Source organism: Plenodomus lingam (genome assembly GCF_022343315.1).
Source record: "Plenodomus lingam strain CAN1 chromosome Unknown contig_14, whole genome shotgun sequence".
In the NCBI taxonomy this organism is placed as follows: domain Eukaryota; kingdom Fungi; phylum Ascomycota; class Dothideomycetes; order Pleosporales; family Leptosphaeriaceae; genus Plenodomus; species Plenodomus lingam.
The window spans coordinates 917,609-933,419 of NW_027093932.1; the positions used below are offsets into that span (position 1 = coordinate 917,609).

Below are 15,811 nucleotides of genomic sequence, written 5' to 3' on the forward strand. Positions count from 1 at the left end.
CATGTCCTACGACACCCTCACGACTTGGACGATTCCGCATAAAATAAAGACACTTTGCTGGTAAGAGTAGACCGATTCTCATTATAATTCAGGACCTTACCTTGAGCTGTCTTAGCTCCTCTGATTGCGGGGTACAACAACTCCGAGCAACGGATTCAGAGTTGAAGAATTTCTTGCCTAGGTAATGTTACGACGTCTTGTTAATAAGTTTTCTTTTGACGTCCTTGACATCTCAGTTTCGTAGCTTTTCCAACCGAACTATCCTGATACTTTTGTAGTTATATCAGACACTTGACAGCTGAGCTACTACAACCACCCAAGCCATCTGCATAATCTTCTTGACTTCCCTCTTCCCCAACCAAACAATGGACACGGATGCTTCAGACGACGAGGTCCCCATCCTCGTGCCCTCCTCCACCACCACCAATAGCAAACCAGAAGAAACAGAGGATGAAGAAGCCCCACCCCTCCTAGGCAACTCTTCCTCGCCCCCCATCCGCAAAGTCCCCATAACCATCATCACCGGTTACCTCGGCGCTGGCAAAACAACACTGCTAAACTACATTCTGACCGCCCACCACGGCAAGAAGATCGCCGTCATCCTCAACGAATTCGGCGACTCCATCGACATTGAAAAGTCCCTGACCGTCTCAGACGTAAACTCGACTTCTGCGTCCCCAGCACCCTTTGTGCCCCTGGCAAACGGATGCATATGTTGCTCCGTCAAGGATGTAGGCGTAGCCGCAATCGAGAATCTCATGGAGCAATCAGGTCTCTTCGACTACATCCTCCTTGAAACAACAGGACTCGCGGATCCCGGCAACATCGCGCCCATGTTCTGGCTCGACGAGGGGCTAGGCAGTAGTATTTTCCTCGACGGCATCGTCACCGTCGTCGATGCCAAGAACGTGCTCCAGAGCCTGGACGAAGGCCTCGGCGACGACGAGGAAACTTTGCGCAAAAGACTACAGGACCAGGATTCCCATCACCACAAAGGTCCTTTGCTCACCACCGCCCATTTGCAAATCAGCCACGCCGATGTCATCCTCATTAACAAGACCGATCTCGTCTCCCCAGAGGAACTAGACATTGTCACCCGTCGCATCCAATCCATAAACGGCCTTGCACGCCTCAAAACCACGACGAAAAGCCAGGTCCCCAAACTCGAAGGCCTGGTCCTCGATCTCCACGCTTACGACCACGTCACTGATGCAGATTTGCAATTCGCACCAAAAGGTCACAGCCATTTAGATCCCGTACGTTGCCCCTAACCTCCTCCCTCCTCTCCCAAACTTCCCTTTCACCATCCACACCCCACTAATCAAAACCCCCCCCCAAAAATTAAAGTCAATCTCAACAACAACAATAACCTTCCCACCCCTCACCCCCGCCCAACTCCCCACCTTCGACCTCTACCTCCGCACCGTCCTCTGGGACCAAACTCTCCCCAACCACGCGCCCCACCAGCCGTTCGAAGTCCACAGACTCAAGGCGCGCGTTCCGGTGCGCGATGGCAGGACGCTGCTTATCCAGGGCGTGAGGAGCTTGTACGATACGAATGAGGTGGGAGGGGAGCAGGAGGAGCAGGGGAGTGCAAAGGTGGTGCTGATTGGGAGGGGTGTGGGGCAGGAATGTTTGAGGGGGAGTTTGTTGGGGATGTTGGGGGGAGGGGGATGAGGGGGGAGGGTTTTAGAGGGTAGATGATGGATTTGTGGTTATATGGGCGAGGAAAAAGGCCAATGAAGTAGAGGCAGTAGGCCAAGCCTGTCAACAGTATGCAGACTGCACACGCGGGTCTCCTTCATGCCATTCCCGTTGTCAGAGCGGATGTCGTAGATGTCTGGAACCAACAAAGCATACCCAAAAGTCACAGCATGCACAGACGTACGTTGTAAGTAGGTAGGTGTGAAAGCTGATGGATTTTGATAAAGACATCCTATCCAAGATGATGACCTTGGCCGAAATGCAAAACGAGGCCAAATGTTTGTGTGTATATCCTACTCGAACGAAGCTACTCTAGAATGGTAGATGAGCTGGCGTGTACCTATGCCGAAGAGCGGTGAGAGCTGGGGGCAGGCGAAGCACACACAAGAGAGTCAAGACAGGCAAAGACGACGAGGGTGATGTAGAGACGAACAGGAAATGTCTTGGTCAAACCCAAGAAGAGTGTGAAGATGGGGTTCCCTATGTGTAGGCCAGCTAACCATGGTCGCGGTCGTGGTCGTGGCCGTGGTCGTGGTCGTGGTCGTGATCCTGTTCCCGAACGCGTTACCAGGACAACGGCTGGCCAAGTTGGCGGGCAAGAGGCAGCGCTTGGAGGACACAGCGGCCCAGGCTCAGTGTGCATACAACCAGTCTCCCCCTCCCCAATCCACTCGTTGATCCCATAGACCGACCGACCTACCTACACCGAGACTTTGGCCATAACAACTGCAAAATTTCCATCTTTTGGAACCTCCTTAACCACCCACTCCCTCACACGTACCTACACGCACACAATGGTAAGTAGGAGTTCTACTCACTACCCCTCCTCGTCCTCTTTGCGTGTGCACGAATGTCGTGGCCCCGCCAGTCGCACTCATTGGCCAGCCGGTCAGGGTAGGGAGGGAAGGTTCGTCAGGGAGCTGCCTTCCGCTTGTGCCCTGCGCTCGACGGCAAAAGGGCAGCGACGACCGGGTTAGCGAAAACGGCATGCCTTGCCTGGGAGGGAGCCCTTTGTGCGACACAGCAGAACTCGCTTTCGCAGCCAAACACGCCCAATCCACGCACACGTCTACACATACACACCCACACCCACACCTCCACCTCACGAGATCCCTTCTACACACACACACACACATATACACCCCCCACAACATCACACAGCGCACAGAAAGAACAGCAATGGATAACAACCACCAGGCCTCCACAAACTACCGCGAAGCCTTCCAGCTCTTCGACAAGCGCGGCAACGGCCGTGTCGACCGCGGCGCACTGGGCGACCTGCTGCGCGCATGTGGCCAGAACCCCACACTGGCTGAGATTACCGATTTGGAGCGCGGCGTTGGAAACGACTGTATGTCTGCCCATTTCAACCCTCACACACAATCCACACTCCCCCGCACCGCCAGCAACCCGCGCACACCCAAACCGCTAACTTGCCACCCAACACACAGTCGACTTTGAGACCTTCTCCAAGATCCTCAACCGCCCCGGCGGCTTCCGCGAACCCTTTGACATTGAAGAATACATACGCGGCTTCCAGGTGTTTGACAAGGATCGCTCGGGCTTTGTCGGCAAGGGCCAGATCAAGTACATATTGACGAATCTGGGCGAGAAGATGAGTGAGGAGGAGGTGGACGAGTTGTTCAAGAGCACGATTGATGCAAGTAATAACGAGGTCGATTACCGGGGTATGTTTTGCTCCTTCTTTCCCCCGTTTTCCCCTCGACAACGACAAGGAGGTTGAATGGGTGGGTGAGGCTGCATGCTAATACGATGACAGAGTTTGTAAAGACGATTGCGGAGAATTAAGGACTTGAGGGGCATCGACGCTCATCACACAGCCGCCTTTGTACTTCTCTCTCTCTCTCCTCCTTTTCCCTCCTCACCTTGTCGATACTTGATTACGCGATATGCACGAAACGGGGTCATGGTTCAAGTTGCGCATGCAGATACCGGCGTTTGAAATTGTGGGGGTTTTTGTTTTCTTACGGGCTCGTCGAGGGCGTCTCGGGTCGAGCTGTGAGCCAAAGTTGCAGTACGAGGGACAGAAGACGCAAGTACTAGCTAGACACACATCATCCTGGCCAATCTAAACACTGGACAAATGCATGCACGTTCACATTTGGTATTGCACATGCAACTGCGCAATGTGTGTTGTTCGATCTTGTCTCATTGGAGTCGTGCCGCGGCATGTCTATACGCGTGTATATTGCACACGAGAAAACGTAATCTGTTATTGCACAAGGGGGTATATCTGCATCTCTATCTGTGCGAGCTGTCTGTGCAAGTGTGATGTCTGTGTATCCCGTGGTTGGCTCACCATAGTATCCCATCCCACCACTCCAAAACAGCCAACCAATCCCGCGAAAAAAAGAAAAGAAAAAAGAAAAAAAAACTCCGTCTAAGGAAATAAAAAGAAGAAAACTCCCTATTCGCCGTGAGAAGAGAGAAGAAAAGAGGAGGGAAAAAAAAGCAAAAGGGACTCGTTGAAGCGTGGAAACAGCGCTGGCTTCGAGGGTGCGATGCGCAGCGCTGGACTGGACTGCGGCCGAACTCGAACTCGAACAAGAACAAGAGCAAGAGCAAGAGCAAGAGCAAGAGCAAGAACAAGAACCAAAAGTGCAAGGGCATGTTATGCACGGCTGAAGTGGGGAGCCTATGCGCCGACATGCTTGCAACGCACTCGTGTGGCTCTCCAGGGAGTCAGAGAAATTGCGCGGTCCGAGGAGGACGTGGGAAGTTGTGGTGTTGTTGGTTTGGTTGGCCGGCGGGGGAAAAAAAAGTCAACCAGGAGGGGGAGAGAATGTGAGCGTGTGACATCATTCACATCTCACATCTCACATCTCACATCTCACACCTTACACCTTACACCTTACACCTTACACCTTACACCTTACACCTTGACTTCCTGCACGCTGACTGTGCCCATGGACGAGCCTGTAGTGCTGCCTCCACCTCCGCCTCCGCCAGCGCCGGCAGACCCATCCGCAACCGCACCTGCACCTGCAGCACCGGTTGCGCCCAAACCCCCACCCCCACCCACCATATCCCTCGTCGAAACAAACCCCCCGGGCAGCAAAAACACATAATCCTCGCGCCGACCCTCCAAATCGCTCGAAAACTGCTGCCAATCAAGATGGTAGCCAACAACGAGGTTACACCGCCCACAGCGCTGCAGATACCGCTTCTCGAACCCAGAATCCGACGTGATGATTTCGGGGCTGCGGTCCTGGCGCGTCGAGAGCAGGAGGCCGTAGTGGTCGGGCGAGGTTTGGGTGGAGGAGGAGGACCGCTTCGGGGTTGGGGGGAGCGGCATGATGTGGGCTTTGTCGAGGGAGTGGGTGCGGGTTGGGAGGGAGGGGAGTGGTGTTGTGGTGGCGAGGAGGAGGTGGCTGCAGAGGCAGTGGTAGGTGTAGACTGTGTTTGAGGCTTGGAGGGAGATTTTCTCGGAGGGGGTGGGCGAGGGCATGGCGAAGTAGGCGCGCGAGGAGGCGGCGATGTCCATTGGGGAGAGGGAGAGAGTGTGGGTGTGGGTGTATGGGTTGGCGTGGCCTATGTGTGTAGGTTGGGGTGAGAGTGATGGGCTCGTTGTCTTGTTCTGCGAGCTCGGCGATGTCGGTGCTGAATTTCTGTCTCGAGGGCCAAAGTCGATGGCGAACAATTGAATGCCCCGAGTGGGTGTTTTTCCACAGATGGGGGTGTTGTGAAGATAAGAGAATAAAAAGACGCCAACTGGGAAGACGGTCGTGCTGAAAATGGTACGACTCCGGTGAGTGATCGGCTTCGCGCTCAGTGCTCTGTAGAATATGTTGAGGAATGTGAGTCTCTGGCGACCAAAGACGGACCACCCCTTATATTCCGACGTCGGGCGTACTCTGTAAGCAGTTCCAGAAGTCCTCGTCGGAGCCTCGTCGTTGCGTGTTGCACAAACGCACACGTTCAAGCACTCTCTGCTAGCCTGAACCTGAGCCTATGGGGAGTTTCCGCGCCTCGAACGTGTGAGATCGGCGGCGGGGAGCCAAGCAGCAAATCAATGTACTTGGAGTAGTCGCCCTTTACCCCGACTATCCAAAGCGGATATGTGATGGATGTGTGCGTGTGTGCGCGTGTGTCAGGCTCGGTGCGCTTTGTATCCAGGGCGATTTGTTTCGCAAAGGTCGTCCCAGCACGAAACCCGATACCGGTACTCCAGCCAAGACCGTCTTGGAGGTTGCAGTTCCAAGGTTGCGCTTGTAGAAACGTGAGGAACTAGAAACGTCCCTCGGCGCGGGAAGGTTCCTGAGTGTGCAAACAAAGACTGGGTAGGCAAAAGAGCCTAGCGAGAGAAAAAAAGCGTGTGGAGTCGAGGCGGGAGAAATGGGTCCACGGAATCCAAAGTCGGTTCAAATGGGAGGAAGCATAGAAGTGCAGGCCGCCTCTGTGCTGATGGTGATTGTGATTGCTTAATGTATATCAGTCGTATAATCGGTCTTGGTGTAGTGTACCTAGCTCTTGTGTGCTTATCGAGGGGGCCAGATATATACAACGAGACGCAACCCCCACAGCCGGGCACAGCGACAGACAGCGGGGGCGGCGCAACCGTCATTGCGCAACCAAGGCGGTGGGCATGACAGCCCACGATGTGTCCCCACGGTGTCTGAGTGGATCTACGGGGGCGGTTGTGCGAATGGATGTGCGGCAAAGCTGCACGCTCTGGCCGGTGAGCCTGCTGCTCGACATGTGACGGGGGACCATGGCTAAAAGGCCCGAGATGGAGTCCAGTCAATCTACACAGAACACGCAGTCGGCAATGCGATCGTAGGTTACCTACCTACTTGACACTGGTCCATGGCCAGCAAACACGGAACCTAGACGGTGCCTGCCCAGCGCGCCAATGCAGCGAAGCCGTGAGGAATCTCCCGTTTCAGATGGGCATACGCACCGGATCCCCGATCTTCGAGTGCCTCCTCATGTTGATTGATGACTGATGTCTGCGACAGCCTCATGTTTCTGAGTGGCGGGGCTGGACTCTTGCAAAGGCAGTGTTGTGTGCCAAGGAGGGCTTGTTGCAACACCCTTTTGTCATCCCAGCCAGCCCCAAGGCATAAGGTTGATGGCCATTTCACTGTGCCAAGCCAATTTCATTGTATCGTGTACATCTCCACAGCTGGGGACTCGGGAGTATCAGATCTAAATGTGAGGCTGAGCGACGTACGTATACATACTTCTAGATGCAACAAGTTACAGTCAGTGCACGTGCTGATGTCTTGTCTCGGCGGGTTATTTCTATTCGATGCTATCGTCACACGTATTCAGCCAGACTTTCTCCAATGTGCTCCTGAAATATCTACCGGTACTAGGTACCCTGCTTGCTCGTCTGGCCGTTGGCATCACTGTCTCCCAGGGTTACGCCACAGCCCTTTCTGGAACCACGCACAACTATCAAAGGAGCCTTGGAGATGCTCCCTGTCATGCTTCCACACGGTCATTTACTTGTTGCCTTCCGCTGACGGTGACAGCTAGGGTAAGAGGCCCCCGTGTTGGGGCATGGCACGTGACATGAAGAGGAAACCTTACCCTTCTTAAAACCCCAGAAGACTTCCATGCACAGATCCTCCCACCTTAAGCCACTTTGCGTCACCCCCCGCTCCAGAACGACTGATACTGGTACGATACGCACCACGTCTACAGAGGCGTCGAGACATCTGCACATTCATGCCTTGAATTCAGTAACACTGTCCTGGCAAGCGAAGCTGCTTGCTCGTGTGGGGTAGGTATTCCGTAGCGCTGTCCTGAACTGGACATTTCCGCTTCGAATCTACCAAATTGGCTTGCATCTTGCCCTATCGCCAAGTTTCAGCTCAAGTGTTCGAGAGCAGTAAGTTGTAGCAGGCACTTTTTTGTGAGGCTACAGATGGAGCAGGTACAAGTACTGAATAGCAACTTTCCATAATGTTCGATTACTTCTCGTTCAAAAATTGATTCCCCCTTTTTTGTCACCTCATAATCACGTCTTGTCACCCAGGTGGCTTTGCAGAAAAGCTACTGATCAGTCAAACCGGATTTCAACCAGAGGAATCTCCACTGGAAGTTTTCTGCACAAAACAGTCGTCACAAAATAGCTTCCAGCCAGAAGGCTCCCCCAATGGCAGTTCACAGCCAGAAGTCTTTTCGTAGGGTGGGTTCAGGGACGAGAATGGCAATCTCGTGGCAGGAACTGTTTCCTCCGCATCTCCCTTCGCCAGGGATCTCAAACTAGCTCCTTTATGGCCGATCAAGCGCATCATAATCTGCTGCGATGGCACGTGGCAGAGTTCTGCTCACGGTGCGCAGACGATTCCATCGAATGTGGGCAAGATGAAGCGTTCGATTGACTTGTAGTACGTTGATCTACTTCAAGGGGGATGAGATATTCTTCTTTGGGTTTTCCCACGGTACCTACACCGTCCGTGCTTGTGTGGGCTTGGTATGTCGTGTCGATATCTGTCAGCTAAGTGCAATGGGCCAGTCGTGGGAAATGTACTCCATTTACAAGTCTGTAGACGCGAGCACTGGTCTTCAAAAGACGGAATAGTATCAAGACTGGGTCAAGACAAACGACCCGGAACAAGATACGTTTACAATCAAGTCAAAGAAGAAGACTGGAAATTCCCCAAGGGAGCCGGGCGTAGCTGGCTTGATCAGGCCGAGAAGAAGGTAACTATGAAGGTAGTTGGAGTACCCTGATAACGTATGGGTAGACAGCTTGGCTCGTAACAATCCGTTCGCTTTCCACAATACCGAGATTCATGAACGTAAGAGGAAGTATTTGATGAGCTGTCTCTAATCTTTGGATCAGAGATTGAGAACGCATTCCATGCACTCGGGCTTGATGAGCACCGCAAGTCTTTCAGCCCTAGTCTATGGACTCTCCCTGAGAACAGTAAGACCAACCTCATACAATGTTGGCTTCCTGGTGTAAGTCTCCCACCGAGGGATATCCATGATCAATGATTGAATCGACCCAGGTATATGTCAACATTAGCGGCGGCAGCGACGACGGTAAAAGGGACCTGGAAAAGGGCATTGGCAGCAAAGATGGCCCAAAGAAAGCGCGCGCAGATGGCAAGAAATGGGCAGACCTAACCGAATAGGAGAAGGCCGACAAAGTCAAAGACTGCAGCCGTGGCGATTCAAAAATCTTGAGCATCACAACACTGTTCTGGATGAGCGACTGCTGCAACCTCTTTCTCCGCTTCAAAAGTGATCATTCCATCACCGGAAAGTACAGACGCGCCCTCGACACCATCGCCCAACGAGCCACACAAGCCGGCGACTCGCCCAACCACACCGGAGACCCATGGGTGGGTTTGATTGCGTCTTTTGGGGCGCTGGTTCATGTTTTCTTCTATGTTGACTCCATGTCGATGGTCGTGGAGGTGGTGGAAATGGAGCGTCACTAAGCTTGAACCAGCGAATGAACTGCGCCGAGGTCTGGTACCTAGTTGACCTTCCTACCGTACGTCGAAAGTCCGTTAATTCTAACAACTCGACTACCCCAACCTTGTAATTGACCGAAGCACAAGGCAATGCCACTCACCAAGGATGTCATTCACTTCGGCGCCTTCGTGGTGACAAGCCAGGTACCCGTCCCCCCTCCACAACAACCTCTCCCAACCAACCTAACACTGCCCACCATAGGTCTTCCACCTAACCCGCCTCTCCTTCGCCATCGTCAACCTCAAGCCCCTCCTCCCAGGCCACGTCCTCGTCTCCCCCCGCCGCCCCGTCCCCCGCTTCAACGACCTCTCCACCGCCGAAGTCCAAGACCTCTTCGCAACCGTCCAACGCGTCTCCCGCATGGTCGAGCGCGTCTTCGGCGCCTCAGCCCTCAACATCGCCATCCAAGACGGCGTGGACGCCGGCCAAAGCGTGCCCCACGTTCACGCGCACATTATCCCGCGCAAGAAGAACGATCTAGAGGCCCGCGGCGGCACCGATGCCATCTACGAGATGATGCAGAGTGAGGATGCGGATTTGGATGGCTTGCATAGGGCGAAGGAGCGGCAGGCGCAGGCGCAGCTTGCGGACGAGGAGAGGAGGGGGAGGTTTCCGGCGGTGGATAATGATAAGAGGGAGCCGAGGGGGGATGAGGAGATGAGGAGGGAGGCCGAGTGGTTGGCGGAGGAGATGGAGAAGGAGGTAAAGGAGGTTAACGAGGAGCGTGTGCATGGTTCTTGAGGGATGGAGCTGTGTTGTATTTGCATAGCGGCTTTGTTGGGAGTTTGAAAGTGCATTGGTGCGTTTTGTATTCTCTTGCCAATGTTACATGAATGATGCATGATGTTTATATGATTGTTCACGAGGGTCATGCTGCTATTTTACTTTCAGATACCTTCATCGTAAGTATCATGTGCATTGTGTAGGTTCAATCTCCTATATACATCACCACTACCAAGCCCTACCAATCTCATACACTCATCTTCATAGCGATGCTCGCATGCGGTTTATACCCCACGACCTCGAAATCGTCCGCCTTCCACCCATCTATACTCCCTCCAATCTCCCTATTAATCTTCAACTCTGGAAACTCTCTCGGTTCGCGCTGCAGTTGCAGCTTGAGCGCCTCGACGTGATCCGCATACACATGCGCATCGCCCATGGTGTGTGTAAAAGTGCCGGGCGTCAAGTCACACACATGAGCCAGCATGTGCGTCAGCAGCGCATAACTCGCGATATTGAAGGGCACACCAAGACCCATGTCGCAACTGCGCTGGTACAGCAGCGAATGCAGAACCCCTCTCGGTCTCTCCTGGCCCTGCTTGTGTCCCGGAAAACTGACGTAAAATTGCGCAAACATGTGGCAAGGCGGGAGAGCCATTTTCTTGATATCAGCCGGGTTCCAGGCGCTGAGGATGATGCGGCGATCGTAGGGTTTGTTCTTGAGTTTGTCGATGATCTCGGCGATTTGGTCGATGCCTTGGCCCGTGTAGTCTGCGTCGTGGCCTTTGTATTCTGCGCCAAAGTGTCGCCATTGGAAGCCGTATACGGGTCCCAGTTCCCCTTCTTCGTAGTGGCTTAGACCGACGCTGTCCAGATACTCGCGTGAGCCATTGCCATCCCAGATCTTGATGCCGGCGTCGGAGAGAGGTTTGCTGTGCGTGCTGCCTGCAACAAACCACAGCAGTTCCCCTATTACGGCGCGCAGGAATACACGTTTGGTTGTGAGGAGGGGGAGGATTGGGATGGGTGGTTGTGAGGGGTCGGAGGATGGTTTTGATAGGGCGAACTTCATTTGTGGGGGGAATGGTGCGGCATAGGTGCCTGTTCCTGTGCGGTCGGGACGATGCTCGCCATTTGTGAGGATTTCGCGAATCAAGGAGAGATATTGGTATTCTTCGTGTGCGGGGTTGGAGGTGGGGGTCGACGTTGTTGGTGTGCAGGTGGCAGTCTGATCGTCTTTCAAGGCATTTTGAGTGGCTTCAGAGGGTTTAAAGGATGTCGCGACCGGGTCAAGAGCAGAAGGAGGCATTCTTGCTCAAAGTATGTAGATTCCGTGGCTGTTTGTTGGAAAAAGTGAATTCGCGGTCGCAGTCGCGTTACGCGTCCAAATCCAGAAAAGCGCGACCTGCATGCTTGGTAATTGGGGCTATCCGTAGCTGAACACTAGATCTAACCGCATTCGATCTCTCTCCAAACACCACCATCGGAGCACACCGCCACAATATGGAGGAAGAACAAGCGGCACATCACTTGTTGAATGTACTGGAAGAGCGAAGTCTCAATGTTGATTTGGACAAGATACTTTCTGGCTTCGAGGATGAGCAGACAAGACGAGAAGCTGCAGCTTGGGTCGAAGAGTACCTTCATGAGGAGACCCTATTAACAAAAGAAGAGTTGGACCTGTATGCTCCCTGCATTTCTTCTGTATGCCCAAATTCTGATACCGTTGTAGCTATCATACTCTACGGAAGAAGGGTCTGCTGCATCAGTACGAGAGTGAGGGTGAGCCTGTCCGGCCCATGTTGGATCACGAGATCGCCTGTGCTATTGAATCTCTGCAAAGCTCCACAGCTGCTATTGAGGAGCAGTGCAAGGTCTTGGAAGCCCAGAAAGATGCATTGGTCAAGTTGAAAGCTCTCGACAAGCCCAATCCCGACGTCGAGCATGCCAGGAACGAACGCAAGAGAAAGGAGGGGCAAGAGAAATCCAGACTGGATGTTTCTGTACGCTGCAAGTCTACATTGATCAACGAGTCACTAACTCATGCAGGTGGACGACGTGGTTTCATCATTGAAAGAGCAGTTGACTGAGACGAGGCGAGAGATTGATACTGAAAAGACAGCACTGAAAACCTATCTCTCAGAACGGTTCTCATCCGATGATCAGATCTTGAGCCGACTGCCAGGACTCGTTTCCAAGATTTTGAATGCGTCTGAAGTCAGTGAAGACGAGAAGTCTATTGAGCAATGGTGCAAAGCCATCATCTCTTTTCGCACGGCGGAAATCAAAGCTCGAGTCGACACGGTTTACCTCAACGGCCTCGCACAGCCATTATCGAGCGAGCGGTCGGCTACGCCAGATGAAGAGTTCGAGGAACGAAAAGCAGCACTGCAAGCGGAAATGGAAGAGCTACATTCGGAGATTGCTTCTATTGCAGAGATGGTGGTCGAACATGAGGTTCGACAGCCCATGGTTGAAACACGGGATCGCAACAAGAGAGACAGAGTGCAAGCTAGAACAGCATGGCTACAATACGTAAGTAGCACTGATGGTGTGTCATTTCATGCACAGGCTGTTGACGGTACTAGATACTGGCCACGGTTGAATACATGGGCAAACGTCTCGACATTTTACATGACGGGACAAGAGCCAACGACGAGTTTCAACAAGCGCTCGCTCCCATCCAGGAAGCTGCAGAGAAGCGCATGCCCGCCATGGCCATTGCGACTCCAACGCCTTGCATTACAAGAATGGCATCCAATCCCTTGGCTTTCACGCCGTTGGTGAAGCTCAGGCCTTCCCAAGCACTTGATCTGCCCGTGACACTGCAAGATGCGCTTCGATATGCAGGCATCTCTCTTCACCATGAGAGCATGGAGACGCTTGAGGATTCTCTGCAGCAGACTCGTGTGGAACGAACGGACAAGCTGAAGGACCATTACGAGTCGACCGCCACCTCCACGCATGAGAGGCTGGCGGATCGATGCAATCGAGCTGATGCGGACCTGGAGGTGATTACGAGCGCGTTGTACAAGCACAGTCCGTTTGCGCAGGTCCATCTGACGAGTGCGAGACTTCAGGGCCAATTGATGCGGATGGAAGAGGAACTGGAACGCAGAGATGGCGAACTTGTCGAGGCGCAAGGCAACGAGTTGAGCCTCAGCGATGCCAAGGTTCGGGCTTTCATCGCAAAGTACGGCGGCAGGTAGGCCGGCTTTGGCTTGGTCGAGCGGCTGAGACAGCCACTAGCGATCTCGATTCGTTCTGGTGCCAGATTGGATGTTATTGTTATGGTTCTTGTTATTGATTCGGTGTTGGCTGTTGTTAACACAACGGAGATATAGGGCGAATGTAAACAAAACGGTGGAGCAGCCATGAAGAACTAATGCATGTGTTGTGTATAGAACATACTATACAGGTATATGTAGATACAGAATCGATCAGTTGGACTACTCTACAGTTACTACCTATGGTATGCCTATTTACATGCCATGTCCCATCCGCCCATCCGCCCATCAGCCCAGCCCAGCCCAGCCCAGCGGCTTCAAGACCGCCAGCCACCATTGTCAGAAGCAAAGAACTAGGAGTGAACAGAGAGGCCGGGTTGGTCGTAATGGGTGATGAGGAGCAAGGCCCTAGCCCGGGTTGGGCTAGAGTCGATGCAGGGTGAAGGAACCTAGTCCCCCCAACCTCCTCGCAAAACAAGCTCTGGGGGGGGGGGTGGAAAGGAAGCGGAGGGCAGCCCCAGAGCTTCAACCACGACAGCGACCACCCGTTCGTTCCACATCCCCCCAGCCCCCTTCCACACACACACACACACACACACACATACACACACACACACCCATCCCCATCCCCATCCCCACTTCCTGTAGTTCGCTCTTGTGTGCGCGGGATGCTCGCCCCCGGCCTCTGCAGCTACCCAGGAGCTTCACGTGCCCAGTAAACACCACGGCCACACACTCTACGCCCTTCCGCCAGCGCCCAGCGGGTTGTTGTTGTTTCCCAACATCATCAGCAAAGTCCACCACCAAGCAATAGCAGCCATAGCAGTAGAAGCAGCACCAACAGCACCAGTAGCAGCTCGCCGCCATGGTCAAGGGCGAAATCCTCACTCTCGGCGCCGCTGCCAGCGCAATTGGCGGTGCGTACAAACTCACCGAGTTCCTGTACAAGGCCAAACGCATGCGCGATGTTGGGCCTTCGAACGCCGTCTATGTGCGCATCATCGGGCGCGTGCGTGCCGATCTCGATGAGGTCCGTCGCCTGCTCTCGGTGCGTCAAGTCCACGACGCCCTCGAGTCCAACCCCGACAAGTCCAAATGGGTCTACGGCGCCATGCGCGACGTTCGCGGCGCCCTCGAGAACATGGCGCCCCATACCGAGCGCGTCGCCGGCGACGTCGAGGACGGCCGTCGCATCGGTGTCCGTCATCGCGTCTACTGGCTGCTCAGCGAGAAGGAGAAGCTCGAGAACCGCGAGAAGGAGCTCAACATTGCGCATGCCAGTCTGTCAGAGGTTCTCGGCTACCTGACGAGCCTGGAGCCCATCAAGGAGCCGCACAAGCCCAAGGCCAAGACGACCAAGAAGGAAACCCACGTTGACATTGACATCCATCGCGAGCCGCCCCAGCACACGACCGAGAAGATGGAGCGCGAGGTCTACATGGACCACCGCGATGCTGCTCCACGCCGTGTCGTCGAGGAGCACCGCGACGTGTGGGTCGAGCGCGATGACCAGGCTCCGCCCGCCGCCCGTTATGAGCAGCACCGCGATGTGTACATGGACGAACGTCACCAGCACGCTCCCCCTCCGCCCCCGCCGCCGCCGCACTTTGACGAACACCACCAGCATGCCGCTCCCCGTGATCACCGTTACGAGACCCAGTACGACGAGCGTTACGAGCAGCACGACCACTACACGCGCCAGGCGCCCTACCCACAGGAAGACCGTCCACTCTATCCCGAGGTGCGTGAGCCCCCGCAACACCATGCTGTCCCACCACCATTCCCCCAGCCCCTAGGCCGCCGTCCCGAGTCGTTTGAAGACCGTCTCCCTGAACGCGAGACGTGGATGCAGAGCGAAGTACAGCGCAACACGCGTCCGGCCGCGCCACAGAACCCATACGGCGAGTATGCGGAATATGGCGCCCCGCAGCCCATTGGCGCAGCACACTATCAGCGTAGGTTCAAGGGCGACCCAGGTTTTGGCGACGAAGAAATACTGAATCCGCAACCAGTGCCCCTGGGCCGCGACTATGAGCAACGCGAGGTGAGTGGTCGCCATCCGCTGCGTGCGCGCACATCTAGGATGTAGATGTGCGTTCGTCTTGTGTTGCCTTTGTATTTATCGCCGCGTTGCCGCTGTCGCTGTCGTCGTCGTCGTTGTTCTTGCTGTTTTTTTTGGAAAGGGGAGCCTCGGCTGATTATACGTGTGCCGCAGCAATGGATCGAACAAAAGGAGGACTATAGGTTTGATCAGTATGGCAATAGGCTGCCTGATCGCTACTTTCAACCCCGTGTCCCCAGACCCTATCGCAGCCGCATGTAAGAAGGAAAGAGAGAGAAAAAAGGCATTGCACAGCACATGGTTGGGAGGGGGCATCCATGCAGGTTTGGCAAAACACGGTGGGGGTTTGGTCGGGTTTGGATCGGTTTGGGTGGGCGGGCTGGACCTGATTGGATTTCAGGCTGGGCAGGCTTTGTCTCTCTCTGTGTCTGTGTCTGTGTCTGTCTTTCTCTGTCTCTCTCTCTCTCTCTCTCTCTCTCTCTCTGCCTGCCTGGCCTTGGTATATATGATATCGCGAGAATGTAATGAGTCTTTTTGTTGTTATTGATGAGTTTTTCATTTGGCTTATTGAGTTCTGATTGTTGCTGTTGCTGTTGTTTTTGTCTGGATTTTTTTTTGTTCAATACACACTTCCCCT

General features: G+C 54.1%; 10 protein-coding genes across 10 annotated transcripts; 6 read left to right on the forward strand and 4 right to left on the reverse strand.

Annotated features, from left to right (window-relative positions):
• Window positions 1–365: 365 nt before the first annotated feature.
• IAQ61_002373 (uncharacterized protein) lies at window positions 366–1,677 on the forward strand (the record flags this gene model as incomplete). Its single annotated transcript, XM_066095521.1, has 2 exons — window positions 366–1,256; window positions 1,348–1,677. The coding sequence occupies 2 exons, from the start codon at window positions 366–368 to the stop codon at window positions 1,675–1,677; spliced, it is 1,221 nt and encodes a 406-aa protein (XP_065954357.1).
• An 821-nt stretch (window positions 1,678–2,498) lies between these two features.
• On the forward strand, window positions 2,499–3,513 carry IAQ61_002374 (uncharacterized protein; the record flags this gene model as incomplete). The annotated part of the gene is made up of 4 exons (XM_003834222.1): window positions 2,499–2,501; window positions 2,902–3,055; window positions 3,156–3,392; window positions 3,485–3,513. 4 exons carry the CDS (start codon window positions 2,499–2,501, stop codon window positions 3,511–3,513), a joined length of 423 nt encoding a protein of 140 aa, XP_003834270.1.
• A 619-nt stretch (window positions 3,514–4,132) lies between these two features.
• IAQ61_002375 (uncharacterized protein) lies at window positions 4,133–5,674 on the reverse strand (the record flags this gene model as incomplete). Its single annotated transcript, XM_066095522.1, has 2 exons — window positions 4,133–4,241; window positions 4,602–5,674. Coding segments are annotated over 2 exons (1,182 nt in total), but the record flags the coding sequence as incomplete, so codon positions are not given.
• A 2,074-nt stretch (window positions 5,675–7,748) lies between these two features.
• IAQ61_002376 (uncharacterized protein) lies at window positions 7,749–7,970 on the reverse strand (the record flags this gene model as incomplete). Its single annotated transcript, XM_066095523.1, has 1 exon — window positions 7,749–7,970. One exon carries the CDS (start codon window positions 7,968–7,970, stop codon window positions 7,749–7,751), a length of 222 nt encoding a protein of 73 aa, XP_065954359.1.
• An 885-nt stretch (window positions 7,971–8,855) lies between these two features.
• On the reverse strand, window positions 8,856–9,062 carry IAQ61_002377 (uncharacterized protein; the record flags this gene model as incomplete). Its single annotated transcript, XM_066095524.1, has 1 exon — window positions 8,856–9,062. The coding sequence occupies one exon, from the start codon at window positions 9,060–9,062 to the stop codon at window positions 8,856–8,858; it is 207 nt and encodes a 68-aa protein (XP_065954360.1).
• Window positions 9,063–9,251: 189 nt separating this feature from the next.
• Window positions 9,252–9,903, forward strand: IAQ61_002378 (uncharacterized protein; the record flags this gene model as incomplete). The annotated part of the gene is made up of 2 exons (XM_003834227.2): window positions 9,252–9,305; window positions 9,364–9,903. 2 exons carry the CDS (start codon window positions 9,252–9,254, stop codon window positions 9,901–9,903), a joined length of 594 nt encoding a protein of 197 aa, XP_003834275.2.
• A 229-nt stretch (window positions 9,904–10,132) lies between these two features.
• Window positions 10,133–11,194, reverse strand: TMP1 (Thymidylate synthase; the record flags this gene model as incomplete). Its single annotated transcript, XM_003834228.1, has 1 exon — window positions 10,133–11,194. One exon carries the CDS (start codon window positions 11,192–11,194, stop codon window positions 10,133–10,135), a length of 1,062 nt encoding a protein of 353 aa, XP_003834276.1.
• Window positions 11,195–11,388: 194 nt separating this feature from the next.
• IAQ61_002380 (uncharacterized protein) lies at window positions 11,389–13,094 on the forward strand (the record flags this gene model as incomplete). Its single annotated transcript, XM_003834229.1, has 4 exons — window positions 11,389–11,567; window positions 11,618–11,888; window positions 11,935–12,420; window positions 12,474–13,094. 4 exons carry the CDS (start codon window positions 11,389–11,391, stop codon window positions 13,092–13,094), a joined length of 1,557 nt encoding a protein of 518 aa, XP_003834277.1.
• Window positions 13,095–13,354: 260 nt separating this feature from the next.
• IAQ61_002381 (uncharacterized protein) lies at window positions 13,355–13,555 on the forward strand (the record flags this gene model as incomplete). The annotated part of the gene is made up of 1 exon (XM_003834230.1): window positions 13,355–13,555. The coding sequence occupies one exon, from the start codon at window positions 13,355–13,357 to the stop codon at window positions 13,553–13,555; it is 201 nt and encodes a 66-aa protein (XP_003834278.1).
• Window positions 13,556–13,977: 422 nt separating this feature from the next.
• IAQ61_002382 (uncharacterized protein) lies at window positions 13,978–15,201 on the forward strand (the record flags this gene model as incomplete). The annotated part of the gene is made up of 1 exon (XM_066095525.1): window positions 13,978–15,201. One exon carries the CDS (start codon window positions 13,978–13,980, stop codon window positions 15,199–15,201), a length of 1,224 nt encoding a protein of 407 aa, XP_065954361.1.
• Between the last annotated feature and the right edge of the window lie 610 nt (window positions 15,202–15,811).